Below are 25,670 nucleotides of genomic sequence, written 5' to 3'. Positions count from 1 at the left end.
TTTTTTTCCTTTATTCTTTTTGTGTGTATGATGAGAACACTTAAGACCTACCCTCTTAGCTAATTTCAAGTACACAGTACAATACTGTTAACTACCACCACCATGCTGTACATTCTCCAGAATGTATTCATCTTGCATAACTGAAACTTCCCACCCTTTGACCCCAACACCTCCCCATTTTTCCCTTCCCTTAGCCCTTGGCAACTACCATTCTACTCTCTTCTCCTATGAGTTTGACTATTTGAGATTCTACATATAAGTGAGATCATATAGTATTTTTCTTTCTTTGCCTGACTTTTTTTATTAGCATACATGTTGTCACACACACACACACACAAAAGTAGGAAGGAAATCCTGCCATTAGCAACATATCTTTCTTTAAAAGGCTTTACTCACTTTCCTTAATGGAAACAGTGTATGAAACCTAATTCAAAAGATTATTCAAGACTTCTTTATGAACAGTTTCAGCTTCAGCCTTTATGAACATTTTAACTTCAGAGTTAAAACAGAGAACATTAGACTGAAGAAATCCAGGAGCCTAAAACACACTTGGGAAATTATTTTTTGTTTTTGTTTTTTAAAGCAAAGTCATTCATGCTGATCTCTTTGCTCCTAGGTGCACTGAGTTAACTGAGGATTCAGTCCATGTTTATTTTGGTTAATCTGCAAGGAGGATAATAATGTGCAATGTTTCTGTTATTATTGTTCAAACAGATGCTCTAGTGCCTTCATGGCTTTTCCTTTCCCTGTTCAAGGATTCAGCCCCAGATTGAACATTTATATAAAGACTTCTATAACTGTAATCTATTTCTCCCAAGAAGTGACCTTAAAATAAGCTTTCATTTCTGGAGAACATCCTTTGTGCTTCAATTCCAGACATTGGCCAGATGGCACCGGCCCCTCTGCTGGCTCTGCAGGGCTTTACATCTTGAGGGTCCATTCTGAGCCATCTTGCCCCATTGGTTGGCAGATGCCCAACTCAGAACCTCTGTCATCCTGGTGAGTCACTTCTCATCAGTGAAGAGCACCAGCGTGATGCCAAATACTTCTACGGATGTGCCCTTGAGCAAATAATGTGATAGCTGAAGTTACTATTTATCAGTTCTTTTCCAAGATCTCTTCCCCTGCCTCTTCTCTCATTTTTCCTCCCTTCCAACCCATGACTTTGATGGCATCTTTAAAAATGCTACTGTATAAAATGTTCCTTATTCGTTTTTATCTTTCCATTTTCCTCACCTCATTTCTTATTGCCTTTATTTTCCCATAATTTTAATTTAAATACTTATACTGAGTTCTTTGCTAGCATCTGTCTTTCTTGCCCAGGGTCTCAACAAATTAAGACTGAATAAAGCAGGTAGGAAACCAAAATATCATCTCTGTTGCTGATAAACACAGGGCTGCAGAACGTAGCTTCATGTGAGAGCCAACTGTGGCCTTTGTTTGCTCCCTACTCCTCCGTCTAGATCAACAGCCAGTCTCAGGGATGGTTTGGGTCTGCAGAGCGGGCTCGTTTCTCAGGTTCTTGCCTTGCACTGTTCCAGGCAAGTGGAAAAAAAGAAAGATTCCAAATCCCCACCAGTTGAGAAACATAGGCTAATGGCTGTTGCTTACCAACCATATTTGTGGGGGAGGATGCAGAGGAAGGGGGAAAGGCTAGGAGTATTTAGGGAAAATCTTTCAGTGGAAGCTCAAAGAATAGAGAAAATGGGCTCCCCTCTAGCACCTTCGTTTTACTTTCCTTCAAAAATGGAAACTGATGTTTTTCTGATTTTAGAATTAATATTTTTTTCTCAGCTATTATGGCATAATTATCCATTTTGTTCCATCAAGATGCAGAACAGAATGTCAAATACAAAGGGTTCCCAAGAGGCCGGGCACAGTGGCTCATGCCTGTAATCCCCACAATTTGGGAGTCCGTGGCGGGCGGATCACCTGAGGTCAGGAGATTGAGACCATCCTGGCCAACATGGTGAAACCCCATCTCTACTAAAAATACAACAATTAGCCAGGCGTGGTGGCACACGCCTATAATCCCAGCTACTCGGGAGGCTGAGGTAAGAGAACCTCCTGAACCCAGGAGGCAGAGGTTGCAGTGAGCCAAGATGGTGCCACTGCACTCCAGCCTGGGTGACAGAGTGAGACTCCATCTTAAAAAAAAAGAAAAAGAAAAAAGGTTCCCAAGAAACTGCTAGTAATAGTTACTTAAAGAGAGTTAGAGGGGATGAGGAATATTACTTTCCATTTTTAATTACTTTTGAGCAGTTGAAATATTTTTACTATATGCATATATTCTCTCAAATGAAATAAAGATTAAAAAGTAACATCTTGTTCAAAAATCAATTTTGTATTTATAAACTAAAACTGTATATGTTCTTATTTTCAATTAAGAAAATTAAGCTTAATTAATGAATAAAGATTGCTCTTGCCCTCAAAGACTTACCACCTGAGTAGAGGAATGTTGTTGGCTTGCCAGTCTTCTACTCTTCCTTTTGAGTTCATGTTATCTCGGGTTGAAAACTGTGTCTTTATCATCTACTCTATCAGCAAAATATTTTAAATGAAATTAAACTCTTTTGGAGAAGTTATAATTGCCTATTTCTGAAAAAAGTTCAGTATAGCTGTATCTATCTTATCCTATATTTCCAATCAAACTTAGATTTTTTTGGTAAGTTAAATATATATGGTTTTAGCTATAAATGTAGAGAAAAATATTTCAGTAAAATACTGTAATTAGTGCTGGGTGTGGTGGTGTTTACCTATAGTTCCAACTTCATGGGAGGATCTCTTGAATCTAGGAGTTTAGTCTGAGACTGTAGTGAGCCATGATGAGACCTGCAAATAGCACTGCATTCCAGCCTGGGCCACACACTGAGACCTCAAAGTCTTTGAGAAAAAAAAAAAACCCAAACAAACAAACAAAAAGATGCTGTACTTTATAAATTGACATTGAAAGAGGAAGCTATCCCCCACTAGTTTTAAGTTATTTTGTTCTTTCATATAGAAAAAGAAGCAAAAGAGAAAGAAACACTGATTACTATCATGAAAACATTGATTGACTTTGTGAAGATGATGGTGAAATATGGAACAATATCTCCAGAAGAAGGTGTTTCCTACCTTGGTGAGATCCTATGTGGTTTTTTCCTACTGTGGTGGTTTTCATTGTTCAAAGTAAATTAGGGACTTGGCAGTAATGACCTCATTAATTTGATAATTTATGCCAAAGCTTCCCAGATTACCTGGGTAGCAAGAATCGACCAGTTTGATAATATATGCAAATAAAATTAACCAGTTTTCAACTTTTTATCTTTATAGAAACAGCTTGAGTACAAATATTTCACATTTATTAATTGTCTCATTAGCATTTTCTAATAATCTTATGGAGACAATTTTATAAAAATTTTACTCCACCAGGCACAGTGGCTCACGCCTGTAATCCCAGCTCTTTGGGAGGCTGAGGCAGGCGGATCACCTGAGGCCAAGAGTTCGAGACCAGCTTGGCCAATATGGTGAAATGCCATCTCTACAAAAAAATACAGAAATTAGCTGTGTGTGGTGGTGCACCCCTGTAGTTCCAGCTACTCAGGAGGCTGAAGCATGAGAATCGCTTTGGGCCCAGGAGGCTGAGGTTGCAGTGAGTCAAGATAGCGCCACTGCACTCCAGCCTGGGCCACAGAGAAAGACCCTGTCTCAAATAAATAAATAGGAAATAAATAAAATAAAAAGGAAAGAAAAGAGGTTTAATTGGCTCACAGTTCTTCAGGCTGTACAGAAAGCATGATACCAGCATCTGCTTGGTGAAGCAACTACTCACGGCAGAAGGTAAAGTGGGAGCAGGCATGTCACAGTGTGAAAGCAAAGGCAAGGGTGGGGGAGGTGCCACACACTTTTAAACAATCAGATCTCGTGAGAATTCACTCACTCTTCGAGGACAGCACCAAGAAGATGGTGCCATTCATGAGAAATTGCCCCCATGAACCAATCACCTCCCACCAGGCCCCACCTCCAACATCGGGGACTGTATTTCAACATTAGTGTTGGGGGAACAAATATCAAAACTATATCAGGTAGGGTTATCCAGAATTACTTTGGATGAACCTCATTTTTTTTCTAAATGAAAGTAGTTTTACTGGTTTTTTTCTTGACTATAAAAGAGCATGTTTATTTTTAAAAGTCATTCAGTGCAAAAAGTACTAAAAAGAAAGTGAAAATCACTCACAACATCAACACTCTGGTAACATCTTGATTTATATTCTTCCAGATGTTATTGTGTGTGTGTGTGTGTGTGTGTGTGTGTGTGTGTGTGTGTGTGTGTGTGTGTACCTATGTCATTTCTTTCTCTTATGCAACAAAAAATAAGCTCATATTACACATAGTGCTTTGGGGCCCTCTTTATTTTTTTAACAGTAGATCAAAGACGTTGTTTTCATATCAACAACTGTTTCATATCAATACTCTGTGAGTCAGAAATTCCACGCTTAGGCAATTATTCTGTGGAAATAAATCAGAAATGCCTCAAAGGCTTATGTGCAAGGCAGATATTCCCACTGTCACTTATAACTGTGCTGCCCAATATGGTAACCACTAACCACAAGTTCCTGTTTAAATTAAGAGTAACTTAAACAGAATTTAAAATCTAGTTTCTCAGTTGCACTAGGCCCACTTCAAGTGCCCAGTTGCCACATGTAGCTAGTAGCTACCGTATTGAACAGTGCAGAAATGAATACACTCATCATTGCAGAAAGTTCTATTGGACAACATTGGCTTGTAGGAGCAAAGCAGTGAAAATTGGCTAGATACTCCACAAGAGAAGACTATCTAAAGTAAATTACTTATTTATTTTTATGATAGACTATTTAAATTTTATTCTAAATGTTCGTGTTTTTAAATAATTATATCTGCTCCTTACATATGCAAAGTAAATATTGTTTATAAATACGTATGTATTACATACATATTAATGTATATGTACATGTTTATATGCATATATGTATTAAGTGTGTATGTGTAGCTTTTACAATTAGAGCTTGAGTTATGTCTTTAAGAATTTTTCTGTATAAGCACATAGGCTTTTGACTTCTGCTGCCGTGGAGAGCCACCCTTATATCCCCAGGGGCTCAGGGCAGCGTGGGTAGAAGACGATTGACCAGCCTCCTCTCCTCCCATCCAAGCTAGTGACAAGCAGTGATCTGTCTTTCTATTCTGACCTCAACAGTGTATCATGATTACAAATGTTGCCAGGTATGGCAACTATATCCAGGAAGAAAGCAATGCACTACACATTAGAATATATTAATTATGTTCTTAAAATAGGGGTAGGGCAAGAGGAGTTTACTTGGGGAGAAAACGTACAAAGTAATAATAAGATCCTTACAAACTAATTGCAAAGACTTGCTTGTTTGCGAATGGTAGAAAAGGCTCGTCCTAAAATAGTGTAGTGAGATAGCTATGTGGCTGGTTGAATAGCTAAGTACAAAAAGTGTGGTTGCTAATTCATTGTCTACCTTGAGGAAGTCACAGTCTAGACTCCTGTCTAGCAACACTTAATATGATACTACTCCAAAGAGCAGAATTAGAACAAAGACAAGGATACAGAGTGCAGCTTAATATAAGTAGGGAAATGATCCCTAAGATTACCTGACAGTAGAACTTTCTTCCTCATGAATGAGTGAAAGCCCTGAAAGACAGAAATCAAACTGTTTGGCTTAAGCAAAAAAGGAATTTATTGCTGTGTATAACTGGAAAAATCTGTGGAGTGATGGGGTAGTCTGGCTTTAGGTTTGTGAATTCCACCAACAGTGTGAGGAACTGACCTTATCTCATCTCACAGCTCTGACTTTTTGTCTTCATTTATTCCAGATAGATTGCTCTCTGTGGGAACAAGATGACTGGGACAGTCCCAGTCTCACCTCCTCATAGCACATCAATCTCAGTGGAAAGAGAGCCTCTTTCTACCAGTGGTCCTACCATTGAGTCTCACTGACCTGGATAGGGTCCTGGGCTCCTACTTGAATTATAGCCCAGGTCATGGAAGACCCTGTTTAGTCATTCTAGGGTTATTCTAGCACCAGTGCAGTCAAATGTTCTGAGAGTGAGACAGGGGTAGGTTCCCCAGAGAAAAATCAAGGTGCAGTTACCACAAGGTGTTGAGTAGGTCAAACTCCAAGTATCCACTCTAATTCCCAATCCTGGAAGTGTTCTAGCAGTGGCCACAGAGATATAGAAGCAACTTCTGCAATTAGCTGAGTAGGAGGCTGAACTTGAGGATCTCAAATTATATGTCTTTCCATCCTGAGAGTCTATGATTCTCAGAAATAAAATCCAGGTCAAACATCTTTTTTTTTTTTTTTTTTTGAGATGGAGTCTCGCTCTGTCGCCCAGGCTGGAGTGCAGTGGCCAGATCTCAGCTCACTGCAACCTCTGCCTCCCGGGTTCAGGCCATTCTCCTGCCTCAGCCTTCCGAGTAGCTGGGACTACAGGTGCCCGCCACCGTGCCTGGCTAGTTTTTTGTAATTTTCAGTAGAGATGGGGTTTCACCGTGTTAGCCAGGATGGTCTTGATCTCCTGACCTCGTGATCCGTCCGTCTCGGCCTCCCAAAGTGCTGGGATTACAGGCTTGAGCCACCGCGCCTGGCCCAGGTCAAAACATCTTACCAGCAGTGTTAATATTTTGGAGTTGCTATTGTGATATTTCTGGTGCAATTTAAACATTTTTAGTAAAAATTTGATGTCATCTCTCAGGGAATAAAATTATATTTCTTTCCTTCCTCCTTCCAGAAAACTTGGATGAAATGATTGCTCTTCAGACCAAAAACAAACTAGAAAAAAATGCTACTGACAATATAAGCAAGCTTTTCCCAGGTACGATTATTTAACTATTTTTCTAGCCTTTAGAATAGTAACCATTTTGAGTAGTAAATAATGAACTTTAATAAACATTAATAAAAAATTACAGATTTTGAAAAGTGTTAAAATCTGAAATGCAGCCATAGGATTAATTAGATGTGACCTTGGTTATTTTGTGGCCAACCACAGCACACAAATCTGACCTCAAAAAACATTGAAAAATAATGTAGATCTTTACTGAAGATTCTTGGAGGTGGCTAGGAATCTTAGGTGGAAAGGAAAAGGCTACATCACAAAACTGAGCAATCCGTCCTAAAATTCTCCTTTATGTATCTTCTCTCGCTAGATAACCACTTCTCCAGACTACTGTCCCTGGTCATCTGTTCACTCCCCACTGCACCACCTCCTGCTCTCACCTCCCAGGTCTTCTCTCTCCCCTGGGATGGTCTGTGCCCCTGGGTAGTGCGCTTTACCCCCACTCTTGATTTCATCAGTTCCATACCTCCACCCATCACCCTACTCTGCCCATCAAACCCCAGGGAACTGAGCTATGGAAAGAAGCCTCCTTTCAAGGAGGAGGGTGGAACAAAAAGAGAAAAGTTTGCGAACGGCAGATTCTTTTTTAAATTTGTTTAACTATTAATGACAACCAAAAATTGCAAATTGTTATACTTTGACTCTTTGTCCCTATCACAGAAATCATGTACATATTCTTGATGGCATAGTATACAGCCCTTTAAAATATGTTTTCAAGCAGTTTTTAATTACCTGGAAACACCCTTCCATAATAATGTTAATGACACAAGCAAAGAACAAAATTGTACCACAACTGTGAAAAAAAATATGTATCTCTCTATATACTGCAGCACACTAGCGGATGTTTGATACCAGACAATAACTGATTTCTTTCTTTTCTTCCTATTTTTCTACAATAAAAAAACACTTTATTTTAAAAGTTTACTTTTAGACTGCTTGAGGTTCCAAATATTTTATTGGCTACAGAAATGCATTACAATTGTTTTCAAATGGTTACCTACTTTAAGTTTTATGGTTTTTAATTCAACAAAGGATTATTACTACATGGAAATATGGTTATTTTAAAGTGAGAAGGGAGCAAGAGTTATTCTCTTTTGACGGCAAGAGTTCAAGTCTCTTCTTCGAATTTAGGGTTCCTAGGGGTAAAGGAGTGTGAAGAAAGGAGCAGAAGGAGAGAAGTCCTGCCATAGCCCCAGATCCTTAGGTGTGACTCTGAGTAATAGACTGTCCTTCAAAAATGCAATGTCAAGGAGAGATTGGGCAGCTATAGAGTTATTATCGTTTGGAATCAAGACCCACCAAATATACTTCAGAACCTGACATATCCTGGCTTTATCACCTACACTGATTAAAGTAAGACAAAGAATATATGCCCTCTAATGGCACGGGGTGGCAGAAAGGAAAAATTACCAAATCAGAATTCAGAAAGCTGGAGTGGGGTAGGGGCGATATGTCTAAAGTCAACTCATGGGATGACTTTAGACATATCTCTCCCCTTTCTGGGCCTCAATTTGCTCTTCTGTGATATGGGGTTAGAGGGTTGGATTAGATAAGCACTAAGATCCCATTCAACTCAAAATATGATCTGACCTCAAACTGTACCTTGTCAATAAAGTTGATTTCTACTTTAGCAACCAATTAATAGATAGGAAATAGGCCTATGACAACAATGCTCAATCTGATTACAGCACCATCAGAGAAGAGTCATGAAGAAACAGACAGTACCAAGGAAGAAGCAGCTAAGATGGAAAAGGAATATGGAACCTTGAAGGATTCCACAAAAGATGATAACTCCAACCCAGGAGGAAAAACAGATGAACCCAAAGGTATGGGATTGACAGCTCTAGGTTAGCAATAAAATTGGGAAACAAAAGCTTTCACCACACAAGGTAGGGTGATCCAAAGAGCAAGCTCCATCACATCTGAGAAACTGACACAATCTGTACAGAACAGGCTTGGCATGTGGTATCTTTATTTGAATAGCAATCTTTCTTAATGGTCTTGAGTCTCCTGGGATGGCAAACTGATTTCATCTTTTGATAGTCTTTAGTGTTCAATGGACTTTTCTGTTTGGAGAGGAATGTGTATGACCATTAGTGCATTGTTTAATGTGTAATTTATAACCTTATGAATTTATTGAGCAATATTTTAAACTTACTGAATACTCCTCTAAATAATCACATACTACTTATTCAAAAAGATCATCAAAATTTATGAATTTGACCAGGCGCAGTGGCTCATGCCAGTAATCCCAGCAGTTTGGATTGCTTGAGCTGAGGGTTTGAGACCAGCCTGGGCAACATGGGAAAACCTCATTTCTACAAAAAATGCAAAAATTAGCCAGGTATGGTGGTGCATGCCTGTAGTTTTAGCTGCTCAGGGGCTGAGATGGGAGGATCTCTTGAGTTCAGGACGTGGAGGCTGTACCTCTATACTACAGCCTAGGTGATACAGCAAGGCCCTGTCTCAAAAAAAAAAAATTAAATTTAACAAAGCAAAATTTTAAAATGATTTAACCAGTGGTTGTAACTTTAAACACTTTTAAGGACTTGATAAAAATAACAAATTGAATATATCAAATTTCCTTAAATAGTATAAATATATCTATGAAATATATAATGTAATTTACATCTTCTTAGAATTTTTTATTTTATTTTTTGTGATGAAGTCTCCCTCTGTTGCCCAGGCTAGAGTGCAGTGACGTGATCTCAGCTCACTGCAACCTCCACCTCCTGGGTTCAAGTGATTCTTCTGCCTCAGCCTCCCAAGTAGCTGAGATTACAGGCACACACTACCATGCCCTCTAATTTTTCGTATTTTTAGTAGAGGTGGGGTTTCATCAAGTTGGTCTTGAACTCCTGACCTCAAGTGATCCCCCCGCCTCGCCCTCCCAAAGTGCTGGGATTACAGGTGTGAGCCACCGTGCCCGGCCATCTTCCTAGGATTTTAGAAACTTTACCATACCCCCAAAGAAAAAGACTCGAGGTTATAAGTTCTAAATTGTTATCCCTTTGATTTCAGGTCTGAATGTGGGATCTAGTTGTATAGTTCATGGTTCCAGTCCCCTTGTTACAAAGTTGTGCTAGTTACATCGTGGAAATTTACATCTCTATGTCTCAGATAGATATTATTTTTCTGAAACTCAATGTCTTTACCAGAAGTTGTGAACAAATGGTTTGAACCTACCGTATTTTTCTGTCATTATGATATATTGACATCTTTGATATAATTGGAACCTTATTTATGTCTTATCACTTGAACTCAGGAGGTGGAGGCTGCACCACTGTACTTCAGCCTGGGTGACACAGCAAGATTAATGTCTCATTAGTAGGTTCATCTACAGAGTTTATTCTTTAGGAGCTGAGGGAGTGGGTCAGTGCTCTCTTGGGGGAGGTGGTGGAGGAACCCAGCTAATTTGTCATCTGAAAACATACCACTGGACTCTCTGAAAAGGGATTTTCATTGGTTATGTATAACCATCAGTGGCAATGAATAGGTAGACTTTTTCTTATTCGTTGTTATGATATGATATGAGATCACAAAGACCAATCTTGCTCATGGTATAGCTCTTAATTTTGAAGCGACTGGCCCACTTAAAGGTTCCCCACCCAGTATTTCCTGCTAACACAAATAGAAGCAGGTTCCTATTCACCCTTAATAATAGACCCATGCTTAATGTCTGCGTATGAAGTAGAAGAGAAACAAACTAGCTATGTATTCAATACCTTAAAACTCAATAATACCAATAAAATTACAAACTATTTCCCTTTTATATTACTACTACCTTTGCTAATACTTTATGCCTTAATTGGTGTAGCTTGGGCAGTGGGAGCTCCCTAAATTTCTCTTTAGTCCTTGTAGTACATCGTCTTTGCTTTCTAGCAACAATGGGATATTCTACACCCACTCTGAATTTTCCTTTCCCAAGACTTGAAATCAATTCTCCTTGAAGGAGTTCTGGTTCCTTTTTATAGAAAAGACTTGTAGAATTGGACACCCAAACCTGGGTTATACGGGTTCAAATAGTGGTGAAAGATGCTGCTTCTATTTCAGCTATTGGGACTTTTTTGAGACAGCGCTGAAAAATATAATTTTTCCCTAATGTATCAAGTTTGTGTTGATTTTTCCTATCTTATACATTTTTATATTTTTGTATCCTCCTCTTCTCTAGCATGGATTTCATAGACCATCACAATTTTTTCCTACATTTTATATTTTCCTACCTTTTACATTTCCTACATTGTACATTTTCCTATATTTTTTTCCTGCATTGACATAGCTGACGTGTCTACTCCAATTGTTTGGTAGTGGCCCATGTTGTGAAAGTTTACGATATTTCATCTGGGTTCAGGAAGAAAGAAAGCTGTAATGATCAATTAATAATGTTTGTCCTGAGCAAGAGTAGGCAGAACTGATGATATGTGTGCTATGTTTGGGGACCCTGTAGACCAATCAGGCTGCTTTGATATTTCCATTTAACCCTAAGTCACTCTGGATGGGTGGTAAACTCTTTTTAAAATATATATATGTATCTTTTTGAAGTTGTGGTAAAATGTACATAACATAAAATTTACCACCTTAACTATTTTTACCTGTACAGTTTTGAGGCACTAAGTACATTCACATTGTTTTCATACCGTCACCACCATCCATCTCCAGAGCTCTTTTCATCTTGCAAAATCGAAACTCTGTACCAATTAAACAACACTTTTCCATTCCCGCTCTGCTCACTCCATGGCAATAACCGTTCTATTTCCTGTCTGTATGGATTTGACTACTCTAGTGACCTCATATAAGTGGAGTCATATAGCATTTTTCCTTTTGCAACTGGCGTATGTAACTCAGCATCATGTCCTCCATGTTCATCCATGTTGGAATTTTCTTCCTTCTTTAAGGCTGAATACATAGTTTAAATAGTTTAAACTATTTTCAAAGGTGAATGTATCATTTTTCATCATTGATAATGAAGTTAGATGTTTTACGTAAGTGAGTGACTGCTTTTGTGACTGCAGGGTGCAGGACCTCTGAAGCTTTAGGGCCTCACCTGGTTAAGAGAATGGCTGATTTCTTTGATACAGAACAAAGCAACATTACTGTCCATGTCTGAAGGTAGGTGAGGTCTTATCCTGCAGATAATGCAGGTAGCGGAAACTAAGCAGATCAGAGTCCAAATGCCAGCTGTTATTTCCTGTGCAGCCTTAGCCTACTCACTTCACCTCTCTGAGCCCCAGATTCCTCACCTCTCAGTGGATGGTAAATATCCACTTGCAGACATAAGTGCAGGTAAAGGGCATCACAGAGTAGGTGTGATAATGACCAAACTTCACTGTATGTATATGCCATATTTCATCTATTTATTTGTCTATGGACACTTGAGTTGCTTCTACCTCTTGGCTGCTGTGAGTAATACGGATATATATATATATATGAGTATACAAAAGTCTCTTTGAGCTCCTTCTTTCAGTTCTTTTGGGTATATATCCAGAAGTGGAATTGCTGGATCATATGCAAATTCTATTTTTAATTTTTTGAGGAACCACCATACTGTTTTCTGTAGCAGCTGCACCATTTTAAATTTCTACCAATAGTGTGCAAGAGTTCCAGTTTCTCTACATCCTTGCCTAGATTTTTTATTTCTGGATTTTTTTTTTTTTTTTATCCTAACAGATGTGAGGTGGAGGATAAACGGTAATTTTTAAAAAATAGCTAACCAAGAAAAGAGTGGCCTGTGACCTGAGACAGAGAACCAGGAATTGGGCAGCATAGAGCATTACAGCTCAGCTCAACAGAAACCCAGCATGCCTCAATCATTCCCGCTGGAAGTGGCCCACGTATAGCAATTGTATTTCCCTAGAACCCAGCAAGCCATAGGCTACGTCCTTTGACTTGCTGGGGTAACATTCTCAGTGCTTTAAATACCACCTTCTATCGCTGTGCACAGGGCTATAGGAAAGCGAGCTGACAGATTTGTTTGGCTTCTTTTTAAGAAAACATTATGTAAAAAATGAATATAAAGGAGATGATTCTCAGTAGTCCACTATGGCCTATTTAGGATGTGAGTGTTTGGAGACTAATGATGAGAGTGGATTTCCCTCTTCATTAGCATTTCCATCAGATAGTAATGGGGAGAGAGGAACAGAATAGACTAAAACTCTATCCATTTACTTTTTTTGTTTTTCTCCTAAGACAGAGTCTTGCTCTGTCGCCCAGGCAGGGGGAGTGCAATGGTGCGATATCTGCTCACTGCAACCGCCGCCGTCCAGGTTCAAGCAATTCTCCTGCCTCAGCCTCCCAAGTAGCTGGGATTACAAGCATGTGCCACCACCGCCAGCTACTTTTTGTATTTTTAGTAGAGATGGGGTTTCACCGTGTTGGCCAGGCTGGTCTCAAACTCTTGACGTCAGGTGATCCACCCAATCCATTCAGCCTACCAAAATACTGGGATTGCAGGTGTGAGCCACCATGCCCAGCCTAGGGTTATTCTTTGCAATGGCTCTCCTAAAACATTAAAAAGAAGGCAGGAATTTGGGGTTAAAATTAGTCCCTCTGCTATTGTTCAGAGATGTAATTTATTCATGTTGCTCTTGACCCCATTACTCTGGGATAAGGACAACTGACTCTAATACAGTTTAGAAAACACCAACTAAGTTTAAGCCAAGGACTAACAATTTCTAAGAAAAAAATGTAATTAATCCCCAAAAGGACATACTGACATATATCTTTGTGTTCATAGTTGTTTTATTGCATTTTTCTCAAGGGCTATTTTGCTTCTCTGTTATGAAACCCAGTGAGAAAACACCCATTGTCTCTAGGTAGAAAAAGAAAATCATCCATCTGAGTGGAGGCAGGGTTGACTGGGTTTTCTGGGACAGTTATTCAGCAAGAAATAAACACTTATTCCAATGGCATGCCTAACGCTGTGCCTAGGAAGCAGCTACAGAAGGAATATAAGAATGAATTCCTGCCTTTGAGGACTCAAGCAAGCTTTGAAATGGCCCAAGAATAGTCCTTAACCCATATGCTGGCAAGTGCAACACAGGCCACATACATGCACACATATCCCACTTATTGATGAGCCAGACATATATAGAACAGGATCCCTTCAGGACAGAAAGTTGGAGGACATTACAGAGTAGAATAAAGGATGAGGCAATGGTCCAGCTAAAACCACTTACGGAAATAATTATAAGCAGAACACATTGGCAGTAGTATCTGTGGGGAGTCTGCTTTGGCCTTGCAGTGTATGAGGTGATAGCCCTATCTAACCACAGCAACCGTTTATTAACCATGCCTAGCATGAACTGGTTTCCGTGAGGAATATAAGTAATAATAATATTCTACATTTATATCATGCTTCAGTTTACAAAGCATGTTTCTATGCATCTCATTTCCAGCTTAATGTAAAAAACATCCAACTTCATTATCAATAATGAAAAATGATACATTCACCTTTGAAAATAGTTTAAACTATTTAAACTACGGTTTCCACAGGGACCCACATTAAGAATAGTGTTTTTTGGCCGGGCGCGGTGCCGCAAGCCTGTAATCCCAGCACTTTGGGAGGCCGAGACGGGCGGATCACGAGGTCAGGAGATCGAGACCATCCTGGCTCACACGGTGAAACCCCGTCTCTACTAAAAAATACAAAAAACTAGCCGGGCGAGGTGGCAGCGCCTGTAGTCCCAGCTACCCGGGAGGCTGAGGCAGGAGAATGGCGTGAAACCGGGAGGCGGAGCTTGCAGTGAGCTGAGATCCGGCCACAGCACTCCAGCCTGGGTGACAGAGCGAGACTCCGTCTCAAAAAAAATAAAAAATTTAAAAAATTAAAAAAGAATAGTGTTTTTCAATGTTGGTCTAGTTGTCTGACTGATTCAATAATTATTCCTAAATTTTTATGGATATTCTAATAAATTATAATTTATTCTAACTTCAACCAAATCTATAAATTTACTTTTCAAAGTAAATTGCTCTCTGAAGACCAAAGAAAACTGCTTTCAAACTTTATTTCATAACCTAAGTGTGGCTCTTTTTGCCAGTTGGATGTTTACTCATTCACATCTGTTCTGTGGGTCTCTGAAAGTCTTTTTTTTTAATCATCCAAGGGATGAGATAAGCATTATAACACCCATAAAGTCACTCCAGTGCTATCATTTAAGTTTATGGCTGGACAATAAAATTAGGTTGGAAAAGGTGATCTCTAAGATAACTTTCACTTAAATGTCCTATCATCATCATATCTTTTTTACAGGAGCCAGAAAAGTTAGCCTATTTAATAAATTGGTAATAAGTTGCCTAATTCATGTGGCTACACTTATTTTTTAAGCAACATAAGAGAATTCATGCCTCCCTTCAAGTCTCCGGGGATTCTGCTAGAAATGTCCAAAAATAATGAGTCCAATATTCTCCCCTGGGAGTCAGCAAGTGGGTGAGGAAGTCCCAAGTAGGCTTGGGAGAGCTATATATCAACATGGATTTTTCAAGGACAACAAAAGGGAATTTCTTTCTATATGTACAAATCATGAGTCTCCTTTTTAGCATTCACCCCTTGATTTACAAACCAGTAAAACAAGGCGCAGAAGATGAGCGACTTGCTCCAGATCTCATGGCCAGAGTGGTAGAGCTGGCCTTGAACCCATGCTTTCTAACTCTTCTTCCAGTGCTCTTCCAGTCTTCCATGCTGCATCTAATGGGCATGTAAAATGTCATCATTATGCAGAATCTTGAATCTCACAGCTCTATGGCCTGTGTCAGCACCCATGCATCAGTATCAGTTGCTTTGCTTCATCCAGTTCAAAAGTGCAGTCATGTAATCTTGGCATAATTTTAAGTATTATATCAAACGTTAATTTTTATAAACACTCTTTCACAAAACCTAATGACTTTAGTACATGCAGTATGCAATAGGCCAACCTTATTGATTTATACACTTTCCCCAGAGGGAGACAGTCAGGACAGCATAGCAGAGTAAGGACAAATTCATGTTTAGAAAAGATATTTTTTTCACAGTGTTAAAAACCAGAACAGCCAGAAAAACAAGGCTGCATCTTGATTCTGGCCCTTTTCCCATCTGCTTCAGCGTATGTTTTAAGGCTTGTGCTCTATTACCTCAGCCATGAGCTATTTTTTTTTCCAAAGGAAGATGAAATAAATTGAGGAAAAAAATAGTCCAGCTTTCCAAAGTCGACTCTCATAAGGTTTTCGGTGCATACTGTGTAAATAGAAGATTTGCTTTACAGCTCCTGCAAAGAGAAAAGTCAATATGAGCCAGCTGCTTTGCTCCAAGAGCAGAAGAGTACCTGATATGATTCCCATTGTTGCCAATGCTCTTGTAAGCGTGTGGAGGTCTTAAAACTGGTGGCAGTGGTTCCCAAACTTTGCTGCACATTGGAGCCACCTCGGGATCATTAAAAAGTACAAATGTTTGGTCCCTAGTCCCAGATATTCTGATTTAATTGGTCTGAGCAGCAATTTGGACATTGGGCCTTTAAAATTTTTCGCTAAGTGATTTTAATGTGCATCAAAGTTTGAAAACCACTGCCTTGTCAGCCAGTTTAACAACAACAGCAGGCACTCAATTTCTCTAGTCTAAAAGGTGAATTTGACCCAGCCCCAGTCATTAAAGGCTCCATATTTATTTTGGTTCAAAACCAGGCTCTAACCCTGTATTAGTTCCCTCTCATGCTGCTAATAAATACATACCTGAGACTGGGTAATTTGTAACGGAAAAAGGTTTAATTGACTCACAGTTCCTGAGGAGGCCTCAGGAAACTTATAATCATGGTGGAAGGGGAAACAAACACATCCTCCTTCACATGACGGTAGGAAGGAGAAGTGCTGAGCAAATGGGGAAAAGCCTCTTACATAACCATTTGATCTTGTGAGAACTCACTCACTATTACAAGAACAGCAGCATGAGGGTAACCGCCCCCATGATTCAATTACCTCCTACTGGGTCCCTCCCATGACACATGGGGATTATGGGAACGACAATTCAAGATGAGATTTGGATGGGACCCAACCATATCAGACCCTTACTTAGCTATGTCGCCTTGGGCATGTCATTAAACCTTTTTCAGCCTTAGTTTCTTCATGAATAAAATGAGAACAATGATATTTAATTAATAGAATTCTATGAAGAACGACATACGGATATAGTATACCTATCACACTTGTGTTTTAAATGTTCTGATATAGCTGTCATTTAAGTTTAGAATCCATTACATTTCAAGTCTTTCAAATAAATCATTCATTTTCACTAAAAAAAAAGGGGGGGGCCAGAGATAAATCTATGCCATTTATATGTTTTTTTAAGACGTAGTTTCCTAGTTTGGATTCCGTGCTCACTGGGCAATCTTCTAATTGCAATTTGGCTTCTGTATAGAAAGCCTTCATCCATTTACTCATTGACAAACATTTCTTGAGAGCTTACTCTCTGTCAGTCCTTGTTCTAGGCAAGAGGGTACATCAGCAAACAACATATTTCTAAGGGAGGAAGACAGTAAACTTAATAAATTATATGCTACAGTAGAAGGTGATAAGTAGTCACCTTCTGATGGATAAAAATAAAGCATGAAAGAGGATGAGAATGACGGGGTGTTCTGTTATAAATTAGGGAAACTGTCCTAATCATATGTTATGATCCCTAAGATACTAGTCTTACTAGAATTGCAGTCCAATTTTCTTTAAGCTATAGTAAATGCATTCTCTGTTGTGAGTTGATAATGTCAATATAGTGAATAAAATAGCTTTTCATATATTAAATACTATTTAAAATTCCATACCATTTTTATAGGTAGTGGGTTCCTGAACAGAAAGCAGCCTAATGCAATAATGCCGAGACCTTTAATTTATTTTTCTTTTGAGGCAGAATCTGGCTGTGTTGCCCAGGCTGGAGTGCAGTGGTGCAATCTTGGCTCACTGCAACCTCCACCTCCTGGGCTTAAGCAGTGCTCCTCCCACCTCAGCTTCCTAATAGCTGGGACTACAGATGCACACCACCACGCCTGGCTAATTTTTTTTTTTTTTTTTTGGTAGACATGGGGTTTTTCCATGTTGTCCAGGCTGGTCTCAAACTCTTGAGTTCAAGCCATCCACCCACCCCGGCTTCCCAAAGTGCTGGGATCACAGGTGTGAGCCACAGAGCCTGGTCAAGGCCTCTATTTCAAACTGTCTTATGTTGAGTTCCCTCCAAGGCATGTACTAAGAGAAGGATTTGAGGTAAAGTAGCTTCATTGGGAAGTGACCCCGGGAAGCACCACTGCAGGGTAGGTACATGAGCACGAAGGGAAAGAGGCCAATATAAGGTGTGATAATGACCAAACTTCAACATCGGCAACTGGAGCTCAATCCTATTGAAAACTTCTGGGAAACAGTAGAACATGCCTGAGGATCAAAAAAGGTGATGCATTGATCTACCCATTTCATCCGTCATCAGTTGAGGGCTGCTCTATTAGCTAGCTATGAAGAGGGAGGCATGAGAGTGGGCAATGTTTGCCCCACTATGGTGAAAATTTCGTTTGTTTTTACTCTTCTAATTTGGAATTTTTAATGGAGTGTTTAAACAGACCAAGCTGTGGTTTTCCTTACCCCAAATAAGCTCTAACATCATGATATTGATATCAGAGAAGATAGTAGAAAAAATGCTTAAAATTATTTAAAGAACAAGACTATTTTCAGACATACTCAAAAGTTTCAGAAGTCCTAACGACCTAATGTGCGAATGACTAATTATTCATTAAAGCGAGCCCTGGCTGGGCACGGTGGCTCAAGCCTGTAATCCCAGCACTTTGGGAGGCCGAGACGGGCGGATCATGAGGTCAGGAGATCGAGACCATCCTGGCGAACACGGTGAAACCCCGTCTCTACTAAAAATACAAAAACTAGCTGGGCGAGGTGGCGGGCGCCTGTAGTCTCAGCTACCCAGGAGGCTGAGGCAGGAGAATGGCGTAAACCTGGGAGGCGGAGCTTGCAGTGAGCTGAGATCCGGCCGCTGCACTCCAGTCCGGGCCACAGAGCAAGACTCCGCCTCAAAAAAAAAAAAAAAAAAAAAAAAAAAAAAAAAGCGAGCCCTATGGGGATCAGTAATTTGATTTAAACTCTTTAAAATAATGAAGTTGCATTGTTTAGAAATGGTCTACACTAAGATTTCTCTCCTTGCTCAAAATGCCTTATCTAACTGAATTAATATGAAATAGAAAACATTGCATTTTAAAAATAATTATTTATGTATCTATTTGTTAGTAGAGATAGGGTCTTACAATGTTGTGCAGGCTGGTCTTGAACTCCTGGCCTCAAGCAATCCTCCCTCCTCAGCCTCCCAGACTGCTGAAATCAAGGCAGTTTCTACAGCAACTATTGAAGCAACTAAGGACTAAAAATTGTGGATCTCTTCTGGTGTCCATTTACCCCTTTTTGCGTAGGAGTCTCTGTGCTTCTTTGGGAACCAGATGACACAGATCTTCAGTGGTAAGGCAAGAGTAGGCTTCAAGATCAGGAAGAAAGATGCTCAGAAAGGCACTTAGGTAAATGCAGTGGGGGCAATTGGAACATGGTCAACTCTTAAGGCAGTATTATTGTACACGGACAGTAGTTGGAGGTACCCAGGTTCAAGCCTGGCTCTGCTACTTTTTAGCCATGTGATTATGACTTTATGTCTCTGTGCTTCAGTTTCTTCATCTGTGAAATGGGGATGATAATAGGACTGCCTCAAAAAGTTGTCATGAAGAATAAATAAGACAGTGCATTTTGGAGCATAAAGCAGTCCTCAGCACATGATAAGCACACAATACAAGTAGCTCAACCAAGAGAACTGTGCGGTAGAGTAGAGGTAACAGGGCTCAGATGCAGCTCAGAATGGGGTGGTCACCACGCTGAGCTCTGCAGCTATTGCTTCTGCAGAGGCCCTGGACTTTGAAAGCCTCTTTTTGTAGGCCATCTGGTACTTTCTAGAGGCCTGGTTTCTTGGTGCTGACTCCCTAAGCTTTAGGACCTCTCAAGCTTTAGGGCCTCACCTAGTTAAGAGAATGGCTGATTTCTTTGATACAGAACAAAGCAACATTACTGTCCATGTCTGAAGGTGAGGTCTTATCCTGCAGATAATGCAGGTAGCGGAAACTAAGCAGATCAGAGTCCAAATGCCGGCTGTTATTTCCTGTGTAGCCTTAGCCTACTCACTTCGCCTCTCTGAGCCCCAGATTCCTCACCTCTCAGTGGATGGTAAATATCCACTTGCAGACATAAGTGCAGGTAAAGGGCATCACAGAGTAGGTGCATGAGAGATGCCTGGTGTTCTTGTGCCACACTTGAGGCCCTTCGAACAGTGTTTACATCCTGGGGAGTTTGATTAGAACCGGTTCTAAGGTTTACCATCCAAACCTCTTTGTCTAAGTTTTTACCCGCCCCCTGCCAGAATTGGGCAGAAGACTTAGAGCTGCTTACATAAAGCCACACATTTGGACTTTTAACTGAAGTGATGGAATCTTTAAGTATCTGCCACTCTCATTCAAGTCCTTGGCCTGATGATGCTCCTCAGTTTGGAAGAACCATCCCTAACCAGAAATGAACTAACCTAGGGGCCCATCTGTCTAGTAAACCGAATCAAAACTCTTCTCTGCCAGGACATCAAGGTGGATTTATTTGTGTGTGGGAATCATGCCCCTTGACACTTACCAACTTGATTCTTCCTCCTGGAACCTCATCCCCACCTGCTCTCCTTGACCTAAACCCCTCAACACACAAACACACATATGCACATGCAAATATGTACATTGCCTAGTTAGGGAAACAACCTTGCAAGTGCTGCATACGTCTAATATTTGTGGTTTTGAATATAAGTGTGGTCTCTAAAATGAGATGTCGTGATATTTTCTGAGTGTTTGATTTAGTTCTCTTACCTCTTCCAGGAAAAACAGAAGCCTATTTGGAAGCCATCAGAAAAAATATTGAATGGTTGAAGAAACATGACAAAAAAGGAAATAAAGAAGGTAGGACCGGGTGTGGTTGTACATTGCAAACTTCACCCATTTGTCAGGGGGGTCTTTCTATATAAAAATTCCCACAATCAAATTGACTGTGCCAAAGTCTCCCCGCAGAGCCCAAAACAGACTGAAGTCACCTCTCAGATGCAGAGGGGAACAGAACCTCCATTTCTCTTATTATTCAAATTAGCCTTTCAAGCAAAGACGTTTTCTTTTGTTTTACATTTTATTATGAAAAATGTCAAGCGAACATAGAACTAATAGTATAATGGATCCCCGTGTCTTCAGCACCCTTCTTCAATAATCATCAAATGCTGCCAGTCTTGTTTTATCTAGCCCCCCTTTCTTGGAGTATTTTAAACAACGGCATTTTCTGAGCACATATTTCATGCGCCCTGCAGTCACAAAAGCAGTCACTCACTTATGTAAAGCAAACACAGAACCAGGCCCTGTTCTAAGTGCCAGAGATGCCCCGCCCAAGGAGTGCACAGCATCGTTAGAGCTATGGTTGGTCCTGCTCTGTGATGTCATGGATAGGTGTGTTACTGCCAAGGACGTGAGAAGATGGAGTGGATCTTCGTACTAGGACAGAGACAGTTGAGAGAAGGGCCACAAGAAAGCCCTTCCTGGAAAGTTGAGAATGAATCTGCCAAGTGAGGAGAGATGGAGACAGAGGAAACACTAGGTACCAAGACATAAAGGGACCAAGGAGAGGGGTTGTTCTAGGAACTGGAGCCATTCATGTCCCCAGGAACACTGGATGTTTGTGGAGAAGAGCAGCAGACAGGGTTGGGAAGTGGGCAGAGGCCAAGTCAGGAAGATGTTTGTGCACCCTTCAGAGGAGGTTGATTTTAGCCAAGAGAGCCTAAATTGGGGCCTAATTCGGTTAAGAACTGAGAAACCCATCTGGCAGCAGTGTGACTACAGATTGAAAAAATAAGACCCCAGAAGGCAGGAGAGAGATAAAGAGGCAAGACAGAGATCTGGAGCAGAAATATGGGGCTGTAAACCAGGGGACAACAGAGGAAATAAAAAGGAAGGGAGGAACTCGAGAGCTATATGGAGAAGGAGGATTCTGATATGATTCCCAGGTATCTGGCCAGAGCAGTTGCAAAGTGATGCCTTCCAAAGAAACAAGTAATGCTTCTCAAACTTTAAAGTGCATCCAAATCACCTGGGGAACTTCTTAAATATCCCACTGCCCAGGTTGCGCTGCAGTATCACTAAATCAGAAATTCTGGGAACAGAGCTCTGGCATCAGTATTTTTTCAACTCCCCAGGTTATTCCAGCATGCAGCCAAGTTTGCAAACCTCTGAGATACAGCACAGAGGGAGAAAGAGGTATTTTCAGCATCCTCTTAGCTTGGGTCTTCTAAGTTGAGTGTGATGGCAATAATTATCAATATTCATGCATACTTTATTTGGTTCAAAATGATTTGAATTTCCAGGCTGTCAGTTATACTAAAATTGACATGAACTGTATTTCATCAAATCTGTCATTGATTAAAAATGCACCATTGTTTTATGTACTATTAAATTACAACATGCCATCAATGACTACAAAGACTTTAAAATTAAAGTGTTCATCTTAGAATCATTGTAGTACGCCGTGTACCAAAATACATTCCAAAGCCATGGTAAATTGTATGGTACATCGATTTGGAGTATTTGTTACTGTTTTCACTGATTAGCATACGAATCAGACTCCTGGTCATAATCAACAACATCTTGCAATTCAGTGTTCCCATTCCAGAAATGACCAACCTGGTGAAGCATGGAACTCTGGTGCTTGCATATGGAAGGCTCTGTTAGCAAACTTCAGAATAATAGCATTGGATTCGATGCTCCCTTTTGTCTCTGGGAAATATGCAGTATGCTCTCTTCAAGACAGAAACTCTTTCTCCACTGCTGTCATACGTGCTCTGCTTGACTTGGGGTCATCTCTCGAAGCCTGTGGGGGATCTAAGTCCTAGGGCTATGCAGTGGCTGCAGCTGTATAAGCAGGGAGAATTACTATTAGTTCTGACCTTTCTTAACCATCATTGCCACCCTTTGTTTGGTAAGGGACTGGGTGACCTGAATCCCCTTCTCAAACCCAGGAAAGGGAGGATCCATGTGATGTGATAGTGAGGATAATGAGAAAATCTTATGTAGCCTTGAAAACACATGCTTTTAAAAAGTGAATCACCTCCCTTCTCTCCTTTGAGCCTTACAACCTTAAAACTTCCTTTAAGGTTAGCAGGATGGCTACTAGCTTATGTCTCCTAACACCCAGCTAGGGCAGAGTTGGCATTAGACCAAAGGGCCTTTCCTCTGCACTATGCCGGTTTTCCCACTGCACACAGTAATAGCCACGCCAGAAACATACAATTTTTCCTTTTCAAAAGAAAGCAAAATATTTGCCTGTTTGTCGATTCAAATCACTGGACCTCTTCACATCTGTCTTTGGGAGTCTGCCTTTTTTTTGGGGTGGGGGGATGGAGTCTCCCTCTGTCACCTAGGCTGGAATGCAGTGGCGCCATCTCGGCTCACTGCAAGCCCTGCCTCCCGGGTTCACACTATTCTCTGCCTCAGCCTCCCGAGTAGCTGGGACTACAGGCGCCCGCCACCATGCCCAGCTAATTTTTTGTATTTTTAGTAGAGACGGGGTTTCACTGTATTAGCCAGGATGGTCTCGATCTCCTGACCTAGTGATCTGCCTGCCTCGGCCTCCCAAAGTGCTGGGATTACAGGCGTGAGCCACCGCGCCCGGCTGGGAGTCTGCCTTTTATTCCATTAAAGATGTTGACACTGCAGCCTATTCTGCAGAGCCAGCATTAATGAACCAGTAATGAACAAGAAGTGCCCTTTGTGCCCTAGGGGTCAGGAATAAAGGAATCATCGCCTTAGGTGCACTGCCCACAAAATGTATGTTCAGCTTCATTCTCTACTTCATGTCTGAGAGAATGGGAAAAGTGAAAAACAAAAACAAAAGGGAGCATTTATTGAACATTTGCTTTGTACCTGTTAGATGTTTTATAGTCAGTACTGCAAGGCTACGGAATGGTCAATCAATGACCAGCATTCAGAACCTGGCTCTACCACTACCTGCACAAGTGACCTACCCCCTCTTTTCTGTTTCTTCATCTCTGAAATGAAGATACTAATGCTTACTCATGAGTATCAAAAAAACAACCCTCAACATGCTTTTTCCTATTCTCTCACTCAACACAACAATCAACACAGAAGACTTCTGTGACCAAATATGTGGGGATTTCTCCCCACCACCAAGCAAGCAATCAATTCTGCAGCCAACACCAGCTAGGTGTCCGCCAATTCAATTCCAACACTATCTACCTAGAGACAGCCTCAGACATCACAGGGTGAGGGCGCAGTCCCAAAGGAGTGCCCCCTCCTTCCCCCCTGTTGTATATCCAGGCCTCTGGAACAGCTGGCTGAGTGGCTGCAAGTTTCGGTTTCCACAGCCTCCTCTTAGGGTTCAGTTAATTTGCTAGAGTGGGTCTGGTGTGGTGGCTCACACCTGTAATCCCAGCACTTTGGGAGGCCAAGGTGGGAGGATCACTTGAGGCCAGGAGTTTGAGACCAGCCTGGTCAACATAACGAGACCCCATCTCCACAGAAAATTTAAAAATTCACCAGGTGGGCCAGGTGCAGTGGCTCACACCTGTAATCCCAGCACTTTGGGAGGCCGAGGCAGGTGGATCACGAGGTCAGCAGTTTGAGACCATCCTGGCCAACATGGTGAACCTCCGTCTCTACTAAAAATACAAAAATTAGCTGGGCATAGTGGCACGTGCATGTAGTCCCAACTGCTTGGGAGGCTGAGGCAGGAGAATGGAGTGAACCTGGGAGGCGGAGCTTGCAGTGAGCCAAGAGCACCACTGCACTCCAGCCTTGGCGACAGAGCAAGACTCCATCTCAAAAAAAAAAAAAAAAAAAAGAATTAGCTAGGTGTGGTGGTGCACGCTTGTAGTCCCAAGCTACTTAGGAGGCTGAGGCAGGAGGATCACTTGAGCCCAGAAGTCCAAGGCTGCAGTGAGCCATGATCATACCACTGCATCCAGCCTGGGTAAAAGAGTGAGACCCTGTCTAAAAAAAGAAGAAAAAGATTGCTAGAATTCAGAGAAATGCATTTACTGGCTTACTAAAAGGATATTTTAAAGGATACAAATAAAAAACCAGATGAAGAGATACATAGGGCAAGGTCTGGAAGAGTCTAGAGTGCAGGAGCTTCCATCCTTGTGGAGCTGGGGTGCACTAACCTTCCGGCATGTGAATGAGTTTTTGTTCACCTTCCTGTCAGCCTCCACGTGTTCACCTATCTGGAAGCCCCTGAACCCTGTCCTCTTGGGCCTTTCATGGAGACTTCATTGGATGGACATGATTGGCAACCAAGTAGGAATGTGATTGGACAAAAAGGGCATGGTCTAAACCCAGTAAGGCCTGTCTCTTTGGATTCTTCTTGACCTCTCTGTGCAGCATTCCTTCCTCCAGGGTACACGGCAGGACCCTCTATGGATCAAGGGTCTTATAACCCACAATCAGATTAGAGTCCTGCCTTGGCCAGGTGAAAGGAGGGAAGGTCAGAGAAAGATTCTGCTTCCTGAGGCCTTCTTCTCAGGCCCAGAATGCCCCAACTTTATGACAAAGGGCTGAAACAAGGGCTGTGAGAGTTATAAGCCAGGAATCATGGACAAAAACGTATATAGATAGTTAGATGATGGATGGATGGAAAGAAAGAAAGAAGAAAGAAAGAAAGAAAGAAAGAAAGGAAGGAAGGAAGGAAGGAAGGAAGGAAGGAAGGAAGGAAGGAAG

At 41.0% G+C, this 25,670-nt stretch overlaps 1 protein-coding gene across 2 annotated transcripts in view; it reads left to right on the top strand.

Annotated features, from left to right (window-relative positions):
- Window positions 1-25,670, top strand: part of SCG3 (secretogranin III) — a 40,148-nt gene that overhangs the window by 11,655 nt on the left and 2,823 nt on the right. For both annotated transcript variants that reach the window (XM_023227231.2, XM_023227230.2), the window contains 4 exons: window positions 3,002-3,118; window positions 6,775-6,858; window positions 8,568-8,705; window positions 20,781-20,861. In XM_023227231.2, coding sequence (XP_023082999.1) covers window positions 3,002-3,118; window positions 6,775-6,858; window positions 8,568-8,705; window positions 20,781-20,861 — 420 coding nt within the window. The remainder of the gene's footprint in view (window positions 1-3,001; window positions 3,119-6,774; window positions 6,859-8,567; window positions 8,706-20,780; window positions 20,862-25,670) is intronic.

Source organism: Piliocolobus tephrosceles, chromosome 6, assembly GCF_002776525.5.
Source record: "Piliocolobus tephrosceles isolate RC106 chromosome 6, ASM277652v3, whole genome shotgun sequence".
Taxonomy (NCBI): Eukaryota; Metazoa; Chordata; class Mammalia; order Primates; family Cercopithecidae; genus Piliocolobus; species Piliocolobus tephrosceles.
The sequence above is the reverse complement of the archived record's forward strand: the minus strand, read 5'-3'. Positions and strand labels throughout refer to the sequence as shown.